Source organism: Mycteria americana, chromosome 1 (genome assembly GCF_035582795.1).
Source record: "Mycteria americana isolate JAX WOST 10 ecotype Jacksonville Zoo and Gardens chromosome 1, USCA_MyAme_1.0, whole genome shotgun sequence".
NCBI lineage: Eukaryota > Metazoa > Chordata > Aves > Ciconiiformes > Ciconiidae > Mycteria > Mycteria americana.
The window spans coordinates 124,294,565-124,309,493 of record NC_134365.1 but is presented as its reverse complement, the minus strand read 5'-3'; the positions used below and the strand labels follow the sequence as shown (position 1 = coordinate 124,309,493).

The 14,929-nt window shown below is 52.4% G+C and overlaps 1 protein-coding gene across 2 annotated transcripts in view; it reads left to right on the top strand.

Annotated features, from left to right (window-relative positions):
* LOC142418001 (cystathionine beta-synthase-like) overlaps positions 1-14,754 on the top strand; it is a 27,987-nt gene extending 13,233 nt beyond the window's left edge. For both annotated transcript variants that reach the window (XM_075519265.1, XM_075519270.1), the window contains 12 exons: positions 54-133; positions 1,379-1,510; positions 2,780-2,849; positions 4,130-4,221; positions 5,355-5,480; positions 6,516-6,600; positions 8,220-8,325; positions 8,917-8,988; positions 10,253-10,387; positions 10,953-11,061; positions 11,824-11,908; positions 14,422-14,754. In XM_075519265.1, coding sequence (XP_075375380.1) covers positions 54-133; positions 1,379-1,510; positions 2,780-2,849; positions 4,130-4,221; positions 5,355-5,480; positions 6,516-6,600; positions 8,220-8,325; positions 8,917-8,988; positions 10,253-10,387; positions 10,953-11,061; positions 11,824-11,908; positions 14,422-14,519 — 1,190 coding nt within the window. In that variant the 3' untranslated portion in view covers positions 14,520-14,754. The remainder of the gene's footprint in view (positions 1-53; positions 134-1,378; positions 1,511-2,779; positions 2,850-4,129; positions 4,222-5,354; positions 5,481-6,515; positions 6,601-8,219; positions 8,326-8,916; positions 8,989-10,252; positions 10,388-10,952; positions 11,062-11,823; positions 11,909-14,421) is intronic.
* Positions 14,755-14,929: the final 175 nt, after the last annotated feature.

The window sequence follows — 14,929 nt, the reverse complement described above, 5'->3', positions numbered from 1 at the left end:
CGGCCTCGCCAAATGCTGTTGTCAACCAATTCCCTGTCCTCCTCACCACCTAGGAATCGGGCTGGCGCTGGTAGCTGCAGTGAAAGGTTACCGCTGCATCATTGTCTTGCCGGAAAAAATGAGCATGGAAAAGGTCAGAGCTCTGTACGGTATTACCCTGCCGCCGGGGAACATCTCCTTCCCTGTTTCTCTCTGCCTCTCCCTTTCTAGAGACTCCTTTAAAGGGTAACGAGCCTTGCTGTGCACACTGACATAGCTTTGTAACTATTCAGAAGATTTCCTCTTGATGGGAAAAAAAAAGCACGCTGTGGTGGCCTGGCTGATTATCTAGCATCAGCGGTGCAGCTGGGGTCATGAGTTAGCCAAACGCGGTGCGTGGCTGCAGAGAAATGGAGCAATATCTGCTGTCTGCGAGGGCAAGGGCTGGACGGAGCAGAGGAGAAGGAGGTGGGGTGCTGGGGCTCGGCTGCCGGTCCTGCTAACTCCCCCTCTGACGTCTGACGTGTCCCTTGGTCTCTCTGAGTCTCTGTGGCTTTCTTTAACCTGGAGACGCTTACGGTTGTCCGAGCCGCTTTCTCGAGATGGTGGAAGACAAGCCACTTGCGCGAGAGCTGATGATCAGGTAAAACTGCCGTCCCGGAGACGGCAGAAATCTCCACCCTGGGGAGCCAAAAGTCTCACAAACTGCTCAGCTGAACTCATGCCAGTGAAGCCAGACCTGGACCCTGACTTGGCTCGAAACTGAGCCCTTCTCCAAAGCGCCTCCCTCATTTCAACCTAAATCTCACTTAAGCTCAGTCTGGATCAGGTGCCACCTCCAGCTGCCATGGGCTTCATCTCCAGGCGCCCCATAACTCACCCACCCTTCTCTTTTGACCCCCTCTCCCCCGACAGCCGCATCTCCCAGTGGATTAATACCCTAGGGCTGATTTGTAGTTGCTCCTTCCCGTGCTTGGTGAGGGGAGGGAAGGGACTTGGGGCAAAGACAGCTTTAAGACCTCCTCCTTGCCCGCAGGGGCTCAGACCACAGCACACAGGAGCCGCTGCTCCCTACCCCGCTTCCCTCTGCCCCTTTCCCCAGGCACCAAGGAGCGGCACAGTGTTACCCACCTCTGCCATGTCCCCAGCCTGCCCTCCGAGTAGGGCAGGGCATGAGGCCAGGCTTGAATCCGTGTGCCAGCTTCAGGCAGGAGGCCCTGGGTGCCAGGAGGATGTCAGAGATAGTATAACCGAGAATCGGACATTGTATCTCCAAATGCTAAACGTCTCCCGCATGCAAAGCTCCTCTGGCATCTGACGCTGCCATGAGCCCGCAGGTTCAGATTACCAGCGCTACACGGGATCAGTTGCGTTACATGGACTCTCTTCCCTCCCAAAGGTCGATATTCTGAAGGCGCTGGGTGTTGAAATTGTGAGGACCCCGTGCACCCGCTTTGATGCCCCGGAGTCTAACATTCGTGTTGCCTGGAAGCTGAAAAGTGAAATCCCAAACTCTCACATCCTGGACCAGGTAAACGCCGTTCCTCCACCGACTCTCTTTCCAAACACGGTTTATAGCGTGTGCTCCACCTCTGCCTGTGTTTGGGGGCTTCGCTCAAACTGGCAACGGAGCCAGATTTCGTCAGTGTTTTACGGTGCTTGAAACTTAATCGCTCCTCTCTAAAGCACGGGGTGGCAGAAGCAAAGTAAGGGACACTTCCAAACCTGTAATACTTGTGCCAAAGCCTGATGTGTGTGAGGCTGGGTTTTCTTGCACACTTGAAAGACTCCTCAAATTGCTTCAGCTTTAACTTTGACCTGAAACAATAACTTTTTATGCCTGGCTAGCAGCCTCTGTTCTGCCTCAAAAATAAGGCTCATGCCGTGAAGGGCAAACACCACTGATTCACGCCGGCGGTTCCGGCAGCACTGGGTCTTGTACAGGAGGGCACTTTTCCCTCTGGTCTGACCCCGCTGCAGGAAGGGATCCCTATAGCGGGTAGGGAGCTCCTATAGTGCAGAAAAGTCAGGGAAGCCATAAATTTCCCTCCTGTTAACAAAAAGGGAGCTCAATGTCTGAATATGCTTTTCAGAAGCAGCCTGGTCTACGGGTGTGAACAGGGGGCTGCACGTATTTCAGTGCTGTACCTGCGTACCCCTGTGCTAAATCCCTCTGTACCGGTAGGACAGCTACTCTGGCCCACATTTCCCAGCCACCTAACTTGCTGCACTGCCAGCCACAAATGCCCCCAAATGACAAAGCAGCTCCCACAATTATATATACAGTACTGGAAAGAAGTTTTCTAATAGGGCATTTGAGGAGGGATTTTTTGTTTTCTGAGCTTTTTAGGGGTATTGTGGGGCTGTATTTTCAAGGTAACAGAAAAGGCTAAAAATGTTCCTATCTAAGCAATAGCGAAAATCCTGAGGAGCTCTCCCGCATCCAGCAGCTAGGGCTTTAACAGAACCACCCGATCCCACAAAACCTGGCAATGCAGCGTACGGGACAGCCGCACCAGCCCCACACCACGGAGGCACCAAGTCCCGGAGAGTGAGTGTTCGTGGGCGCGTTTAATCTTCCAGCGTGGACAAATCCCAAGTGTCCTTAGAAACCTGCCCCAAAGTGACAACCAGGAGGAATACCTGTCACCTGGGCTGGCTGGGTGGCAGTGCACCCTCGCCAAGGCGTGGAGGGGGCAGTTGCATACTCTGCGTAAAGCTCGTCAGGAGCTATTGCTGGTCTGGTATGTGACCTGTGCTTCACACAGTAACTCATGCTGTTCTCTGTTGAAATAAACAGTACCGAAATCCAAGCAACCCCCTGGCTCATTACGACACCACAGCGGAGGAGATCCTGGAGCAGTGTGAAGGTACCGTCTGCGCTGCTGTTTCTCCGTGCCGAGGATGTGCGGAGGGCTATAGCCCTCTCCGAGAGGCTTATTTTACATCATTTATTGATCTAAATGTGTAGAAACGGCCAAAAGGGCCTCTGTAGGTGAAGGCACCCTTGATAATACTGACGTGCGGGGTGTAGCAACTTCACATAAGCCACTCCAGATCCACCCGAGCCTGCAGGGCTTCCCTGCTATATGGCCTCCCGTTTCAAAAGCCAGAGGGAGGAGACCAGAGGCTTAACAACTTCAGGCTGTACCCAAGGAGGAAGAGCCCGTCTCTCGGTGGCTGCAACATCTCTGCAACCTGTCAGCTGAGAGCACAAGATGGCCCAAGAGGCCTCACGGGGGAACGCAAGTCCATCAGGGCACGGCAGGCTGATCCAGCACGCTCATTTGCAAATCAAAATAGACTGAAACTTCACAGACTAATGACAATTGATGTGATGGCTGGGGGAGGATAAAGGATTATCCCAGTCCATGTCTGTGCAGATAGAAGTGAAATTTATTGCCGGTACTGGGAACACTTTAAAATGTAAAAAAGACTCAAAGGTTTTAACTGGAGAGCAGTTATCATAACAGTAAAGCAGTCGGGTAGCAACAGGAGCAAGAAAGTCCCAGGCTTCCCTCCACTACAACATTTAGATTTGCTCCTACTGGCTGCCAGCAGCGATAAGACAAATCCCTTTTTCCCAGTGCAGTTGCAGCACAAGGCTCTGAAGGTCTGACTCTGACTCTGCTCCTGCCAGTCCCAAATCAGTGTAATTTCACTGACGCCAGTGGGGCTACATCTGACCGACGTGGGTGCCAGGGCAGAGCTCTGCCATCTCTCCACTGTGGATGCTAACGCTAGCTGAAAAGCTGTGCCTGCTGTTGATATTGTGCTGCTGTTCGCTTGCGTGCTTTGCTTCGACGTGGTGCGGTTTGAAAGGGCTGGAAGTGCTGAGATCCGCCCTCCCCCTTAAGCCAGTAGGTGCCAAAGACGCAGAAATCATGGAGACCACTGAGATCTGGGGGTCACCTTCAGCCCCCAGTGCTGAGGCAGGATCAGCTGTGCTCAGATCCCGCAAGCTCATCTGAGCTTCTCCGCAAGACCACGCTTTGGCCGCTAGCACGACCTCTGCCTATCCTTTCCGCACACGGGGTTCTAGCAGCCGAGGGACACGGGCTCTGCATCTGCACAGGGCCCTAAATAAAGGGGATACTGTGCTGGAGGCCATGCTGAGTGCCTGCAAGCCTCTCTCTTCCCTGACCTGCAGGCAAGGTCCACATGGTGGTGATCGGGTCCGGCACAGGAGGCACCGTCACTGGCATCGCCAGGAAGCTGAAGGAGAAGTGCCCAGAGTGCAAGGTAAGCTGGGAGGCAGGGCTGCCCGCTGGGAGTCGTGGCCCCCGTGGGTTTTCCTGCTTGTGCTTTTGATCAAGCCTAACCCCGCGGCTCACCTGAGCTAGCAGTTGTTGTCTCCACCTATTTGTTTTTTCCCAGCGAGCTTGGCTTTTGTTGGAAGCAATTTGGTGTTACGCTCAGCTTGACCCAGACCCATCTGAGTGCCTTAGAAGTCAAAGGCTCCACAGCCCCATTTCTAATCCCTCCCTGCCCGGTGCCCTGCCCTTTGCAGGACACCGTCAGACATCCCCCAGCTGACGGCGTGGCTGCTCCTGCTCCTGGGTAACCTGCCTGCTGAAAGCTTCTGCTCTGGCAGCTCTGCGGGGGCGAGGCGCAGACTGTGCAAGAGCTTCTCGTGTGCCATTGCAAAAGCCTCCACGCTGTATGGTTGACACCAGGCACAGACGCTCATTCTGCAGAGCCTGTGCTTCCAGGCAGACCAGAGGCTTGATGGTTACTGCCTCCCCGGCGCAGCCGGCGTGTGAGCGATCCCTGATCCACCAGAGGCAAATTGAGATGGTGTGGACCCAGCCACTGAGGGACCCGGGCATGAGATAACGTCGCTGACTGCTTGAAGCTGCGTGTGGAGCAGTGTCATCATCCCTTCTTCAGCTGAGGGCTGAGGGAGGCAACCTCAGCCCCGACGTAAAGCTATAAGCAACCAGGGAGGTGCCACTGTCAGCCAGCACGACTAGATCCAGAAAGGATTTCTGTAGCCACGGGTTTCCACAGGTTTGAGCTAGCTGGCCGGCTTTGCACCGGAGCAGATTAAGGAGCACTCACATTGTCCTAAGGGTTGAGTTTTGGAAGTAGCAGGCTCTGCCAAAGGGGTGATGACAAACACCTTGAGAGTGATAGCATTTTAAGCCACCGGTCACTTCTGCAGCAGCTGAACACTACCTAGGATCTATTTAAAAAGCCAGTGGGAAATAGTACCCTTTTATCCTGGGAGCTCTCCATGCTGCCAGTGGATAGGAATATTAATTAATATCGTGGGAAGGAAAACGTTGCTAATAAGGGTAATTTTTCCTTTGAGTTGTGTGTTTCACTATTTCTGAACTCCCTTTGTGGTTTAACAAAACTTCCTTCCCTCACAGATCATTGGCGTAGATCCCGACGGCTCCATCGTCGCTCTGCCCAGTGAGATGAACAGGATGAACCCCGCAACCATCGAGGTGGAGGGCATTGGGCATGACTTTATCCCTACTGTCCTTGACAGATCAGTAAGTAGCCGTGTGATGGGAGGCCTCTGTCTGATCTTTGGCTTTGCATCCAGCCTGCTCCCAAGTTCAGAGGTAGCCAGCTTGGCACCCGGTTGTGGCCCAGCCCTAAGGCTACTTGTGTGCCTTCCCAGTGCAGAACAAGCTGTTGTGGGGGGATTGGGACCCCAGCGCTAAAGCACGTCTCTGAGTAATTCTGATTAGAACTGACCTACAAGGAGAAGCCAAATACTGTGGCAAATACGGCCAAAAATACGGCACAGTACCAGCCGCCTCAGCTCAGCCTCACCAACGTTCAGAGCGTGCCTCTCGTACTACGATCACACAGAAGAGGCCAGCGCCGAGGCTGCTCTTCATCACGCTAGCATTTCCTCAGCCTTCGCTGTCGTAGGCACCGCAGGCACACAACAGAAACCCTGCCCCATTTATGGGCTGGAAGACCAGGTCCAGGCTATGTAAAACAACAGATCATGAACCTCATACAGCTTCTTGTCCAGTTTCTTCTTTGTCTATCAGTTGCCAGCAGGCACAGAGGTTTAAAGCCCTAACTCAAGCTGCCTGTGCTGCCCCAGCCTCATTCTTAGAAAGGTCGCCCACAGCCTCCGACCCCACATTCTTTCTGTTTTCAGGTGTTATGGTAACTACATCTCTGCTGTCTGCACATGGCTTTAGAGTTTTGACCTGTAGTAACCCAAAACTCTTTTTGTAGTCAGATCTGATTTCGCCTGGTAAAATCTTGACCATTAATGTAGCCTAGCCCGGGGCATCATGAACACCACATCCTGACTCTGGACCTCTCGGACGTCCCTAGCTCTCCAAGGAAAGGGTGCTGGCTGGAAAGGCTAGAGTGGGTGCCTGCAAGCAAGGACACACCCTCCGGACCGAGGATGCCCTGACAAATGTGTTTGTTTTCAACACGTGTGGAAAGCAGCTCAAAGCTGCCAGATGTTGTAGGCATCAGCACCACGGCGTGCCTCACAGGCTTGGGGCAGCCTGAAATAGCGCTTCCAGAGACCAACCTTCTTGCTTTCTCTTCAGGTGGTTGATCAGTGGTATAAATGCAACGACAGAGACTCGTTCCTCATGTCTCGCAGGCTGATTAGAGAGGAGGGATTGTTGTGCGGTAAGCACCAATGACAACCGTTGCTTCTCTTAACAAACTTTTTGCACCTCCTCCTTTTGGGACCAAAATGCTTTGGGGTAGGTGCTCTCTGCGTTTTGCGTCTGCTAGGTTAGCAGGGCTGAATGGCCAAACCCCCAGCTGGTGCGTAGGTCACTGTAGAATTCAGAGGTGTGGCAGCGAGTCCGTGGCCTGGGATCTGGCTCAGGGGCCACAATAATTATAGAAGCAATAACTCTCCTCTTACTGGAGCACTTTTGCACATGGAACTGGATCTTCAGGCCTAACTCCGCAGGGTGTAGCGTTACACGAGATGAAGAGAGGATTAATGGGACTGGGGGCAGGACAGGTGGGCTAAAACTGTTGCTCCGCTAACAGCTCCGCGAGGCTGCACTCTCTGTCGTCGAACGGGTGCCACACTAGCGTGCCAGGTTTGGACCAGGAAAGTTTGAAAGTAAAGAAAGTGTAAGATGTCCTTACTGAGTATTGCTCCCTGTGCCAACAAGCTGTAAGTGATCCCGCTGGCTTTCCAAAATGAACAGGTGCCCTCAGAAAAACCCTGCCTGTACCCTAAGAGCCTCTGCACAACAACAGTGGTTTTTAGCCTCCCCTGCCACCGAGCAGATAGCTGGAGGTTTGCGTCCAGGACCAGACAATATATAGGCTTGCAGTTACAGCTGGTAAAAGCCCTGAGCACTCACATCCAAGGGGTTTCGAAAAAGATCAGGCCATTTGTAATGAAATGCTTAAATGTTGATTTAACCTAGCAGGCACAGAGTCACTGTGTTTCAACATAAACCACTTGCTGAACTCAACTATAATTTGTGAATAGCTTCATGTTCCCTGAACTGCATTTTTCAGGGCCTTTCCTCATGTGTTTGAAAAATGTGACCCAGTGCTAATTAACCTGCTGTAAAATACGTGCTGCCTTGAATGCAGCGTGTAATTGGCACACAGATAGTGGAATGTCTTTGACTTCCAGTACTCGAACTACCGGTGGAAGAATTGCCTCTGTAAAGCAGGGACCTGCTTTCCCTACGTGCAGCAAACCACACGCGTGCACACAGACACGGGGAGCGTTTAAGTCTTCCCGTCACGTTGGCCTGGTATTCCAAGCATGAATGTAATGTTTATGTTTTTTCGGTCTTTACAATGCATTTAAAGCCAATCTTTGATTGCCAAATATGTCAGCCAGAAGCTCTAGAGTTGGCACGGTCTCACGGGAAGGGTGCGGCATGGGCAGCAGTGGTATGAACGGCCCCGTGTTGAACCTTTCAGCCCTTGGCCTGCCCTCAGAGTCATCACAAGAAATGGTTCATGAAGTTCATAAGGTGACTCTTATGTTGCCTCACAAGCCCGTTGCCCAGAGCCACCATATGAACACGTACCTTCAGTCCCTACCTCTTCCTGACCCTGAAACCTACAAGGCTGTGGGGCCAACTGTCCTCCCACTCCCACTGTCCTGCGCTGCCCCGCTGCATGAGGTGCCACCTCTGCTACTGCTTGGTCTCAGTGCCCCGGTAGCATTAGACAGGGCAGCACTGTGCCCCACGCACCAGGGCTGTGGCCCTACATCCCGGGCAGCCCCAATGCTCGTCTCTCTCTTCTTGGTACTCACCCAGGTGGCAGCTCAGGCAGTGCCATGTCCGTCGCCGTGCGGGCTGCCAAGGACCTGAAGGAAGGTCAGCGCTGCGTCGTCATCCTGCCTGACTCTGTCAGGAACTACATGTGAGTTTCTCGCTTCCTTGCCTGCTTTCCGGCAGCAGGGTGGGAGCTCCCATAGCCTTCTCCCCACCCTCTCTGCGTATGGCCCGGGCTGGGGCTATGGGGCCCTTCGGTGACATGAGCTTAGCACGGCTGAGCCCGGGTGGTGTGGGTTGCTGGAGAGCCACCCCAATCAGCCTGACAGCATGGCACTCGGAGTGAGCCCAGAGCCGGGAGTCTCCCTCGAGCAGCTCACAGGGGGGGAAAAAAAAAAAAACAACAGAGAGAAATAGCATACTACCGTGGCAAGCACCGGGGGCTGGGTGTTGGGACACTCGGGTTTTATTTCCTCTTGTCACTGACTTACTGCACGGAGCAGGAATCAGTCAAGCTACAGTTTTTGAACTTGCATGCCTAAAGTTAGGAAGGCAAATAGCTGGCGTGCTTCTAAGAGTTACTGAGCACCCGCAGCTCCCGTTGACCTTAAAAGGGGCTAAGAGCAGCCAGCTGCAAAAATCATGGGAGCCCCGGGGCAGTGCTGCGGTCTAGTGCATGAAACAAAGCACGACTTCTTCTGGAAGGCTCACAGACTCACTCTTTGTTGCTGATTTCCAGGTCCAAGTTTTTGAATGATAAGTGGATGATAAAAAATGGTTTCCTAAATGACGTCCAGGAGCACAAGCCTTGGTAAGACAACTTCTGCTGGTATAAACGGTGCTAAAGGAATCAGCTTTCTGAGTCTGGAAATTATTACCTTCAAAGGAAAGTATTATCTTTTAGTATCTAGAAAAAAAGGAATTAAGTCCAGATCCCTCTGGGGAGGCTGTAATGTCAGATCCTCTCTTTGGAGTGGTTAGATATCCCAGTTCTCTAATCAAAGTCTATAAAGGAGCCTTTTCTGTCTCAGTGTTGCCGATCCCCTCCCACGTGGCGGTCGTTGGCCAAGCCACCTAAACCCTGCCGAGCAGAACGGCTGAGGTGGACATCTAGCTCCACTCAAAACCTCCTCTCTCTACTCCACAGCTGATGTTCAAAGGAACATTGGGCCGGCGTGGAGATGGGTCCCTCCTGTAGCAAGCACCCTTTCAAACCGCTCTGGAGGTCTTTTCAGGAAGGGAACAGTAAATTTTCACTTTCCAGAGCTGCAGGCAAGAAAAGATGACCAACTCAGCTGTGTCTTGCACACCATGGGGAATGAGTCCCCTAAAGGCGGGGAATGACAGACAAACTGCTGATGCCAGCTGACATGTGGCTGGGCAAATGCTGATCGTTTAGAAAGCGCTTAGTCTCACTTTAAAGACAGCAGGTATTATTGATGTCACCTGCTCCTTTGGGCTACTATAACCAAAGGTTATTGCAAAATATTTCCGAAAAACTTAATACATTTCCAAGGCCTCTTATGCCTGGTTAGAATTGCTCCTGACCCTTCCAGCCTCTAGCATTGCCCTGCCTTTTCTGCAAGTGAAAAGGGCTGAGATGAGTTAGGAGTTGCCTGTGGTCCCCAGCAAAACAAGCGTAGCTTGTCCCTCATAAAGTCCCACGAGCATCTCTGCCAGGCTTTCTCCTGGAGGAGCTGCAAATGCTGCGTTTTGAGGACCAAGGATACAAACCAAAGAAGTAAAACTGGCAGGTCTCCGCTCATGAGCTTGAAGTGAAGCCCTCAGTAGCTTCCTTGGATGTGGGACCGCTCAGCACCTTGCCGACTGCTGGCCTCAGCCCTGCCCCTGGAGTTGTATGAACACCAGGCGTAGGGAAAACTTGGCTTCAACAAGACCTGGCCCTGGTGTACGCGTAGTGTTACTGCGTTGGGGATAGGAGCAGGACGAGCTTTGCAGGCAGGCAGAATATTGCTGCGTGGCTGGTCTCATCTATACTGGCCTTGCCTCCTTGAGCGAGGCCCACAGCCGCGCAGCAGAGTAACAGCGTGGTGCTGCCATTTGTCTTTCAACAGGTGGTGGAACATCAAGGTGCAGAAACTGAATCTCTCAGCCCCTCTCATTCTCCTCCCAGAAGTCAGCTGTCAAAAGGCAATTGAGATCCTCCAGGAGAAGGGATATGACCAAGCTCCTGTTGTTGCTGAATCAGGGTAACTATTTTTACTCGTTACAGAGACAGCCATTCACAGAGGAAAAGCAGCCATGATGAAGCTAAAGAGAAAGTCCCATTTACTGATCCAGTGACGGGGCTCTTGTGTTGGATCCTGTGATGCATATTTTTAAAATATCATCTGCCTCCTTGTGAAGATTCATCAAGAAAACTCCCTGTAAATGAGCTAGTTAAAGTCAAAGCCAAGTCCAGTGCCCACCAGACCCAGCAGAGGCTGGATCAGTGCACGGGCAAGGGGAGGCCAGAGGAGAGCCGAGGGCTGGGTGGGAAACCCACACAAATAAGCAACTGGAGAGCCCACAAGTTCTCCTTCTCCCAGCTGCTGAGTCCTGGACTGCAATAGCAGCTTTAACTACTGTTAAACCAACAGCTTGGTGAGGACAAGGATCTTCTTGTCCTGCTCAGATGAGGAGAAAGCCGGTGCCTCCCGCTGACGGCAGCAGCAATGTAGTCACTGACTTCAAGGGGAGCAGTTCAGCCCCAGCTCAGGTCTCTGTGCCCTACCTCAGGCCTGACCTTTTGGAAAACTCCCTGTTCCCTTACAGACTTATTTTGGGAATGGTGACCCTCAGCAACACCCTCACCTCAGTGCTGGCTGGAAACGCGCAGTTCTCAGACCCCGTTACGAAGGTCATCTACGACCAGTTCTCAAAGGTACTGCTGAGGCTGTGGCCGGTGTCAACCGCTGTCCAGGGACAGGGAGAGGTGCACCACCACCCTGAGGTGTGAGAGCAGCTGGGAGAAGAGGTCAATGAAAAGACAGAGAGGTGAAGGTAGAGAGAGGTGGGGAGGGTGATGGAGACAAGGTGGAGATGAGAGTAAGGACCGGCACCTGCAAAAATGCTGCTCAGCCTGTGGGGTTCAGACACGGGAGCTTTCATGCCAGGAGCAACGTGCGTGAATGTCAACCCCCAAACTTACATTGTCAGAGGATTTTGCCCAGCTGGGGGATCAGAAATCAGAGCCTCTGAAATCAGAGCCCAGCCATTGCCAGGGCTCAGCAGGGCTGGGGCAACAGGCACGGGCTCTGACAGGACACAGGGCAGGTCCTGTGGGTGTGCAGGGGAGGGACGCCTGGGTCGGATGGCCATCGATGGCCCAGAGGCGGAGTGAGGTAAATGGATGGTGTTTTAGGGGAGCTGGAGCCATCACCTCATGCTGGCCCATGGAGGCCCTTTGGGCTGGGGGGGACGACAGCGCTGTATTTCAGCTACAGCAAAGCCAGCCTTGCAAGGTTGCCTGCATCCCCTCCCGTCTCCCCAAAACAGTGCGGGTGGGTGAGACTCACCTGGTCCTGGTCCAGCCGGGTGCCACCCTGCCCACTCACGGCTACAGCCAGAGGCAGGAGTCAGGCTCCGCACCACTGTCCTTTAAACGTGAAGTGAAACATAAAATGTCTCTTTTTGTCCTGTTTAGATTGGCCTGGAGGACAGCCTCGGGAAGCTTTCCTGCATCCTGGAGAATGACCACTTTGCTATCGTTGTACACGAGCAAATGCAGTGTAGGTATCTGCAGAAGCACTGTACAGGCTTTGCACCAATGTTTGAGAGGGGAGAGGGAAATTCTCAAACTGAGGTTGGTAGGTATCAGCGCAGCTGCTCCACATGTGCGGCCCCCGAGCCTTTGCAGGAAAGATTTCTGCCCCGTGGCTCTGCAAAGCCCTGGAACTGCCAACTATTCACCCATTTCCTCTCCTGACACCAGAGGGATGAGGGCAGAGGGGGGAAGCCTTAACCACAGGAGCCTGGGACCAGCACCCTACTGGGTGTGTCCTGCAGGGGCACTTCCCAGATCCTGGACGTAGCAGCTGCGTTGTCTCCCCACGCGGGGTGACGCTGAAGCACCCATCAGCTCCATCCCCTCCCCTCATCTCATGGTTTCCCATGGAAACCCACTTTTGGGCATGGGAAGGTATTCATTATGGGATTTCATTTTGTCCCCTCTGACAGACAAGGTGGACTGTAGGCAGCGGCTTGGGGCACGGTGCCTTTGCTGCACAGCTGTAGGCTCAGGCCTCCAGTACTCGTTTAGTCTCTTGACCTTGAATTCAAATCACTGCCTTGCTGGTTGTGGGCAGCAGAGGAAACAAGGGGGAAGTTAGGGATCTCCATAGACTTAGTAGCCCAAAGGCAAGGTCAAACGGAGTATTTGGGCACATTAGATAAAGCTTAGGTGGAATTCAGGCATGTAAGTGCAAGGGAACAAACTACATAGCCTGCATCCCCCTGCTTAAAGACCTTCTGCTGTGCATGCCCAGAGGCTGTGCCATCTTCTCTGAACACCACTGTTCCCACTTGCCACCCCTGGAGATGCAAGCCAAGAGCTGTCCTTATGCCTGTGTGCCCCGAGCGGGCTGGGTAGGTGGATATGCTAAGGGACGTCTGACACTGGATGCTATCAGACACCTACCCTGGAGGTCCAGGGTAAGCTGAGAAAGACGAAAACAAATGTGGTGGACCACGAGCAAGCCCTTGTGGGAGGGGTGCATGAGTCAGGAGTCAAGAGGCACAACACACACTGATGTGCGCAGCCTGAGGCATCTGTGTATGAGCCTTACCTGGACCGTGGCTGGGTATAGGGGTGCGCTGCCAGTTTGGGAGCACCATTAGACTAGTCCAATAAAGCAGCCGTACCAGCAGCTTTGGTTTATTCTCAAAACACCGTACAACCACCCCCTCCCCACTGAAGCAAGCCATCTCAGTAGAGTCACATGCAGTAGGGCCACTTTAGCATGCGGGTTGCTGACACATCGATGGCAGCAGGGATCACACCTTCTTGCTCCTCTGACCAAAACAGGTATGGTGGCAGGTGCTGTTCTGCAAATCTGACCTAACACACCTTTCCAGTAAAATTATACCGTAAAACTTCTAGAAGTACAAATTCGGCCTTATCTCGAGGGAGTTGCTTTGTTTAAAATGTTAGCGACATGAAAAAGCAGTCAGAAGACCCATGCTTAGGTCTTCTAAATTAGAGCTGAAGGGTGTAATTATGCTGATTTGATGGGATTACACATTGAACATGCAAAGCATTCCTGTGGTGAGCAACACGCAATATTGTGCTGTACCGACTGCCAGCAAAAGGCTGCCTGCTGAACTCGGGGCCTCCGAAACCCGCTGTGCACAAACACCCCAGCCGCCCTGCTTGTATCTCCGTGGCCTGCCACCCTGAAGTCCCGTCAGCGCTAAAGCTGGCTTGCAAGTCCAGCCACGTTCCCACGAAACGTTGCAAACAGAAGTCTCTCGTTCAAAACTGCCTTTGATGCGCATTTCCAATTCTCTCACCAAAAATAATGCTGGGCAGAATTTCCTTTCTCAGCTATGTTGTCATAAAATAACGGAAATCTATTTTGTATCACATTTCGATACAAATTAAATGGTATCTGCAAATTAAATGGTACCCACCAAAAAATATCGGCCAGCTGTACGCAGTGCCTCTTGCTCTAGCTTTTAAAGAACACCCATTTTCTTTTCCAGAGCTGCTGTTTTAACACTGTCACAGCTACCCCTTATTTATTACTTTCTTCCCACACCTTCGGAGCTTGCATTTTATCTTGTGTTTGGGCTCTGGTGGCTAGTTTTATTTTTATTTAAGAAAACATTTATCAGATAGTTAAAGCACTTGTTGCAATGCTGTTTTATTAATGGTGGTGTAGGACCTTATGAGAACAGAGCAGAAAGTGTCTCACTGCTGCTCTTAAAGAGTCTCATTAGTTTGGCCTGAAAAGTTTTGTGGTGACAGAAGCAGGACTGGAACGGTGGTTGGGTAAAAAGAACTGCGAAATTAAGTTTCCTGCTCCGGTAAAGGGTGCATTATTTGCAGCTAAAACCTCCCTGACGTGATCCCAGTAACCCGACCGAGGCTGCATCAGTCATTTCTGTTGAGGCAGAGCGGGGACAGCTGCTCTTCTGTTAAGGTTTTCCCTTAATAAACGAATAGCAGCCTCTGCACAGCTGATAAGCTGGGGGGGGATCTTCTTTTCTTTTTCCACTAAACTGGCATTTTCTGTGCTTCCAGTCAATGGAAATGGAAGTTCCTTCATGAAGCAGATGGTGTTTGGTGTGGTCACAGCGATGGACCTCCTCACCTTTGTCAGCAGAAACGACAAGAAGTAGCACAGCAGCTGGGCTGCACCCCCCTCCGCTCCTCCGGCAGGGCCAGCTGCTCCCCCGAGCCTGAACCACCCGGCCGAGGGGACTTTCTGGTCTAATCCAGCTGATAGTTTCTCAAAATGACTAAGTGAAAATTGTAATGTAATAACCATTTGTCCGCTAAATGCCACCCAGAATATCACTAAAGAGAAGATGACTAAAGAAATTGCGTTTAATAGCCATGCGTGGTTACACGGAGCTTCCCAGGGCTGGAGAGGTAGCGCGGCGGGTAGGGACGGGAAGGGGATGGTTGTTATTGCCCAGATTTTAGCAGGTGTGTTTGCTAGCAGTAGGTACCTATGCACTGCCGGTGTCACAGCTGCCACGAGTCGCCCCGGTCCCGCTGGGGCTGGAGCCTGTCTCCACCACGAGAA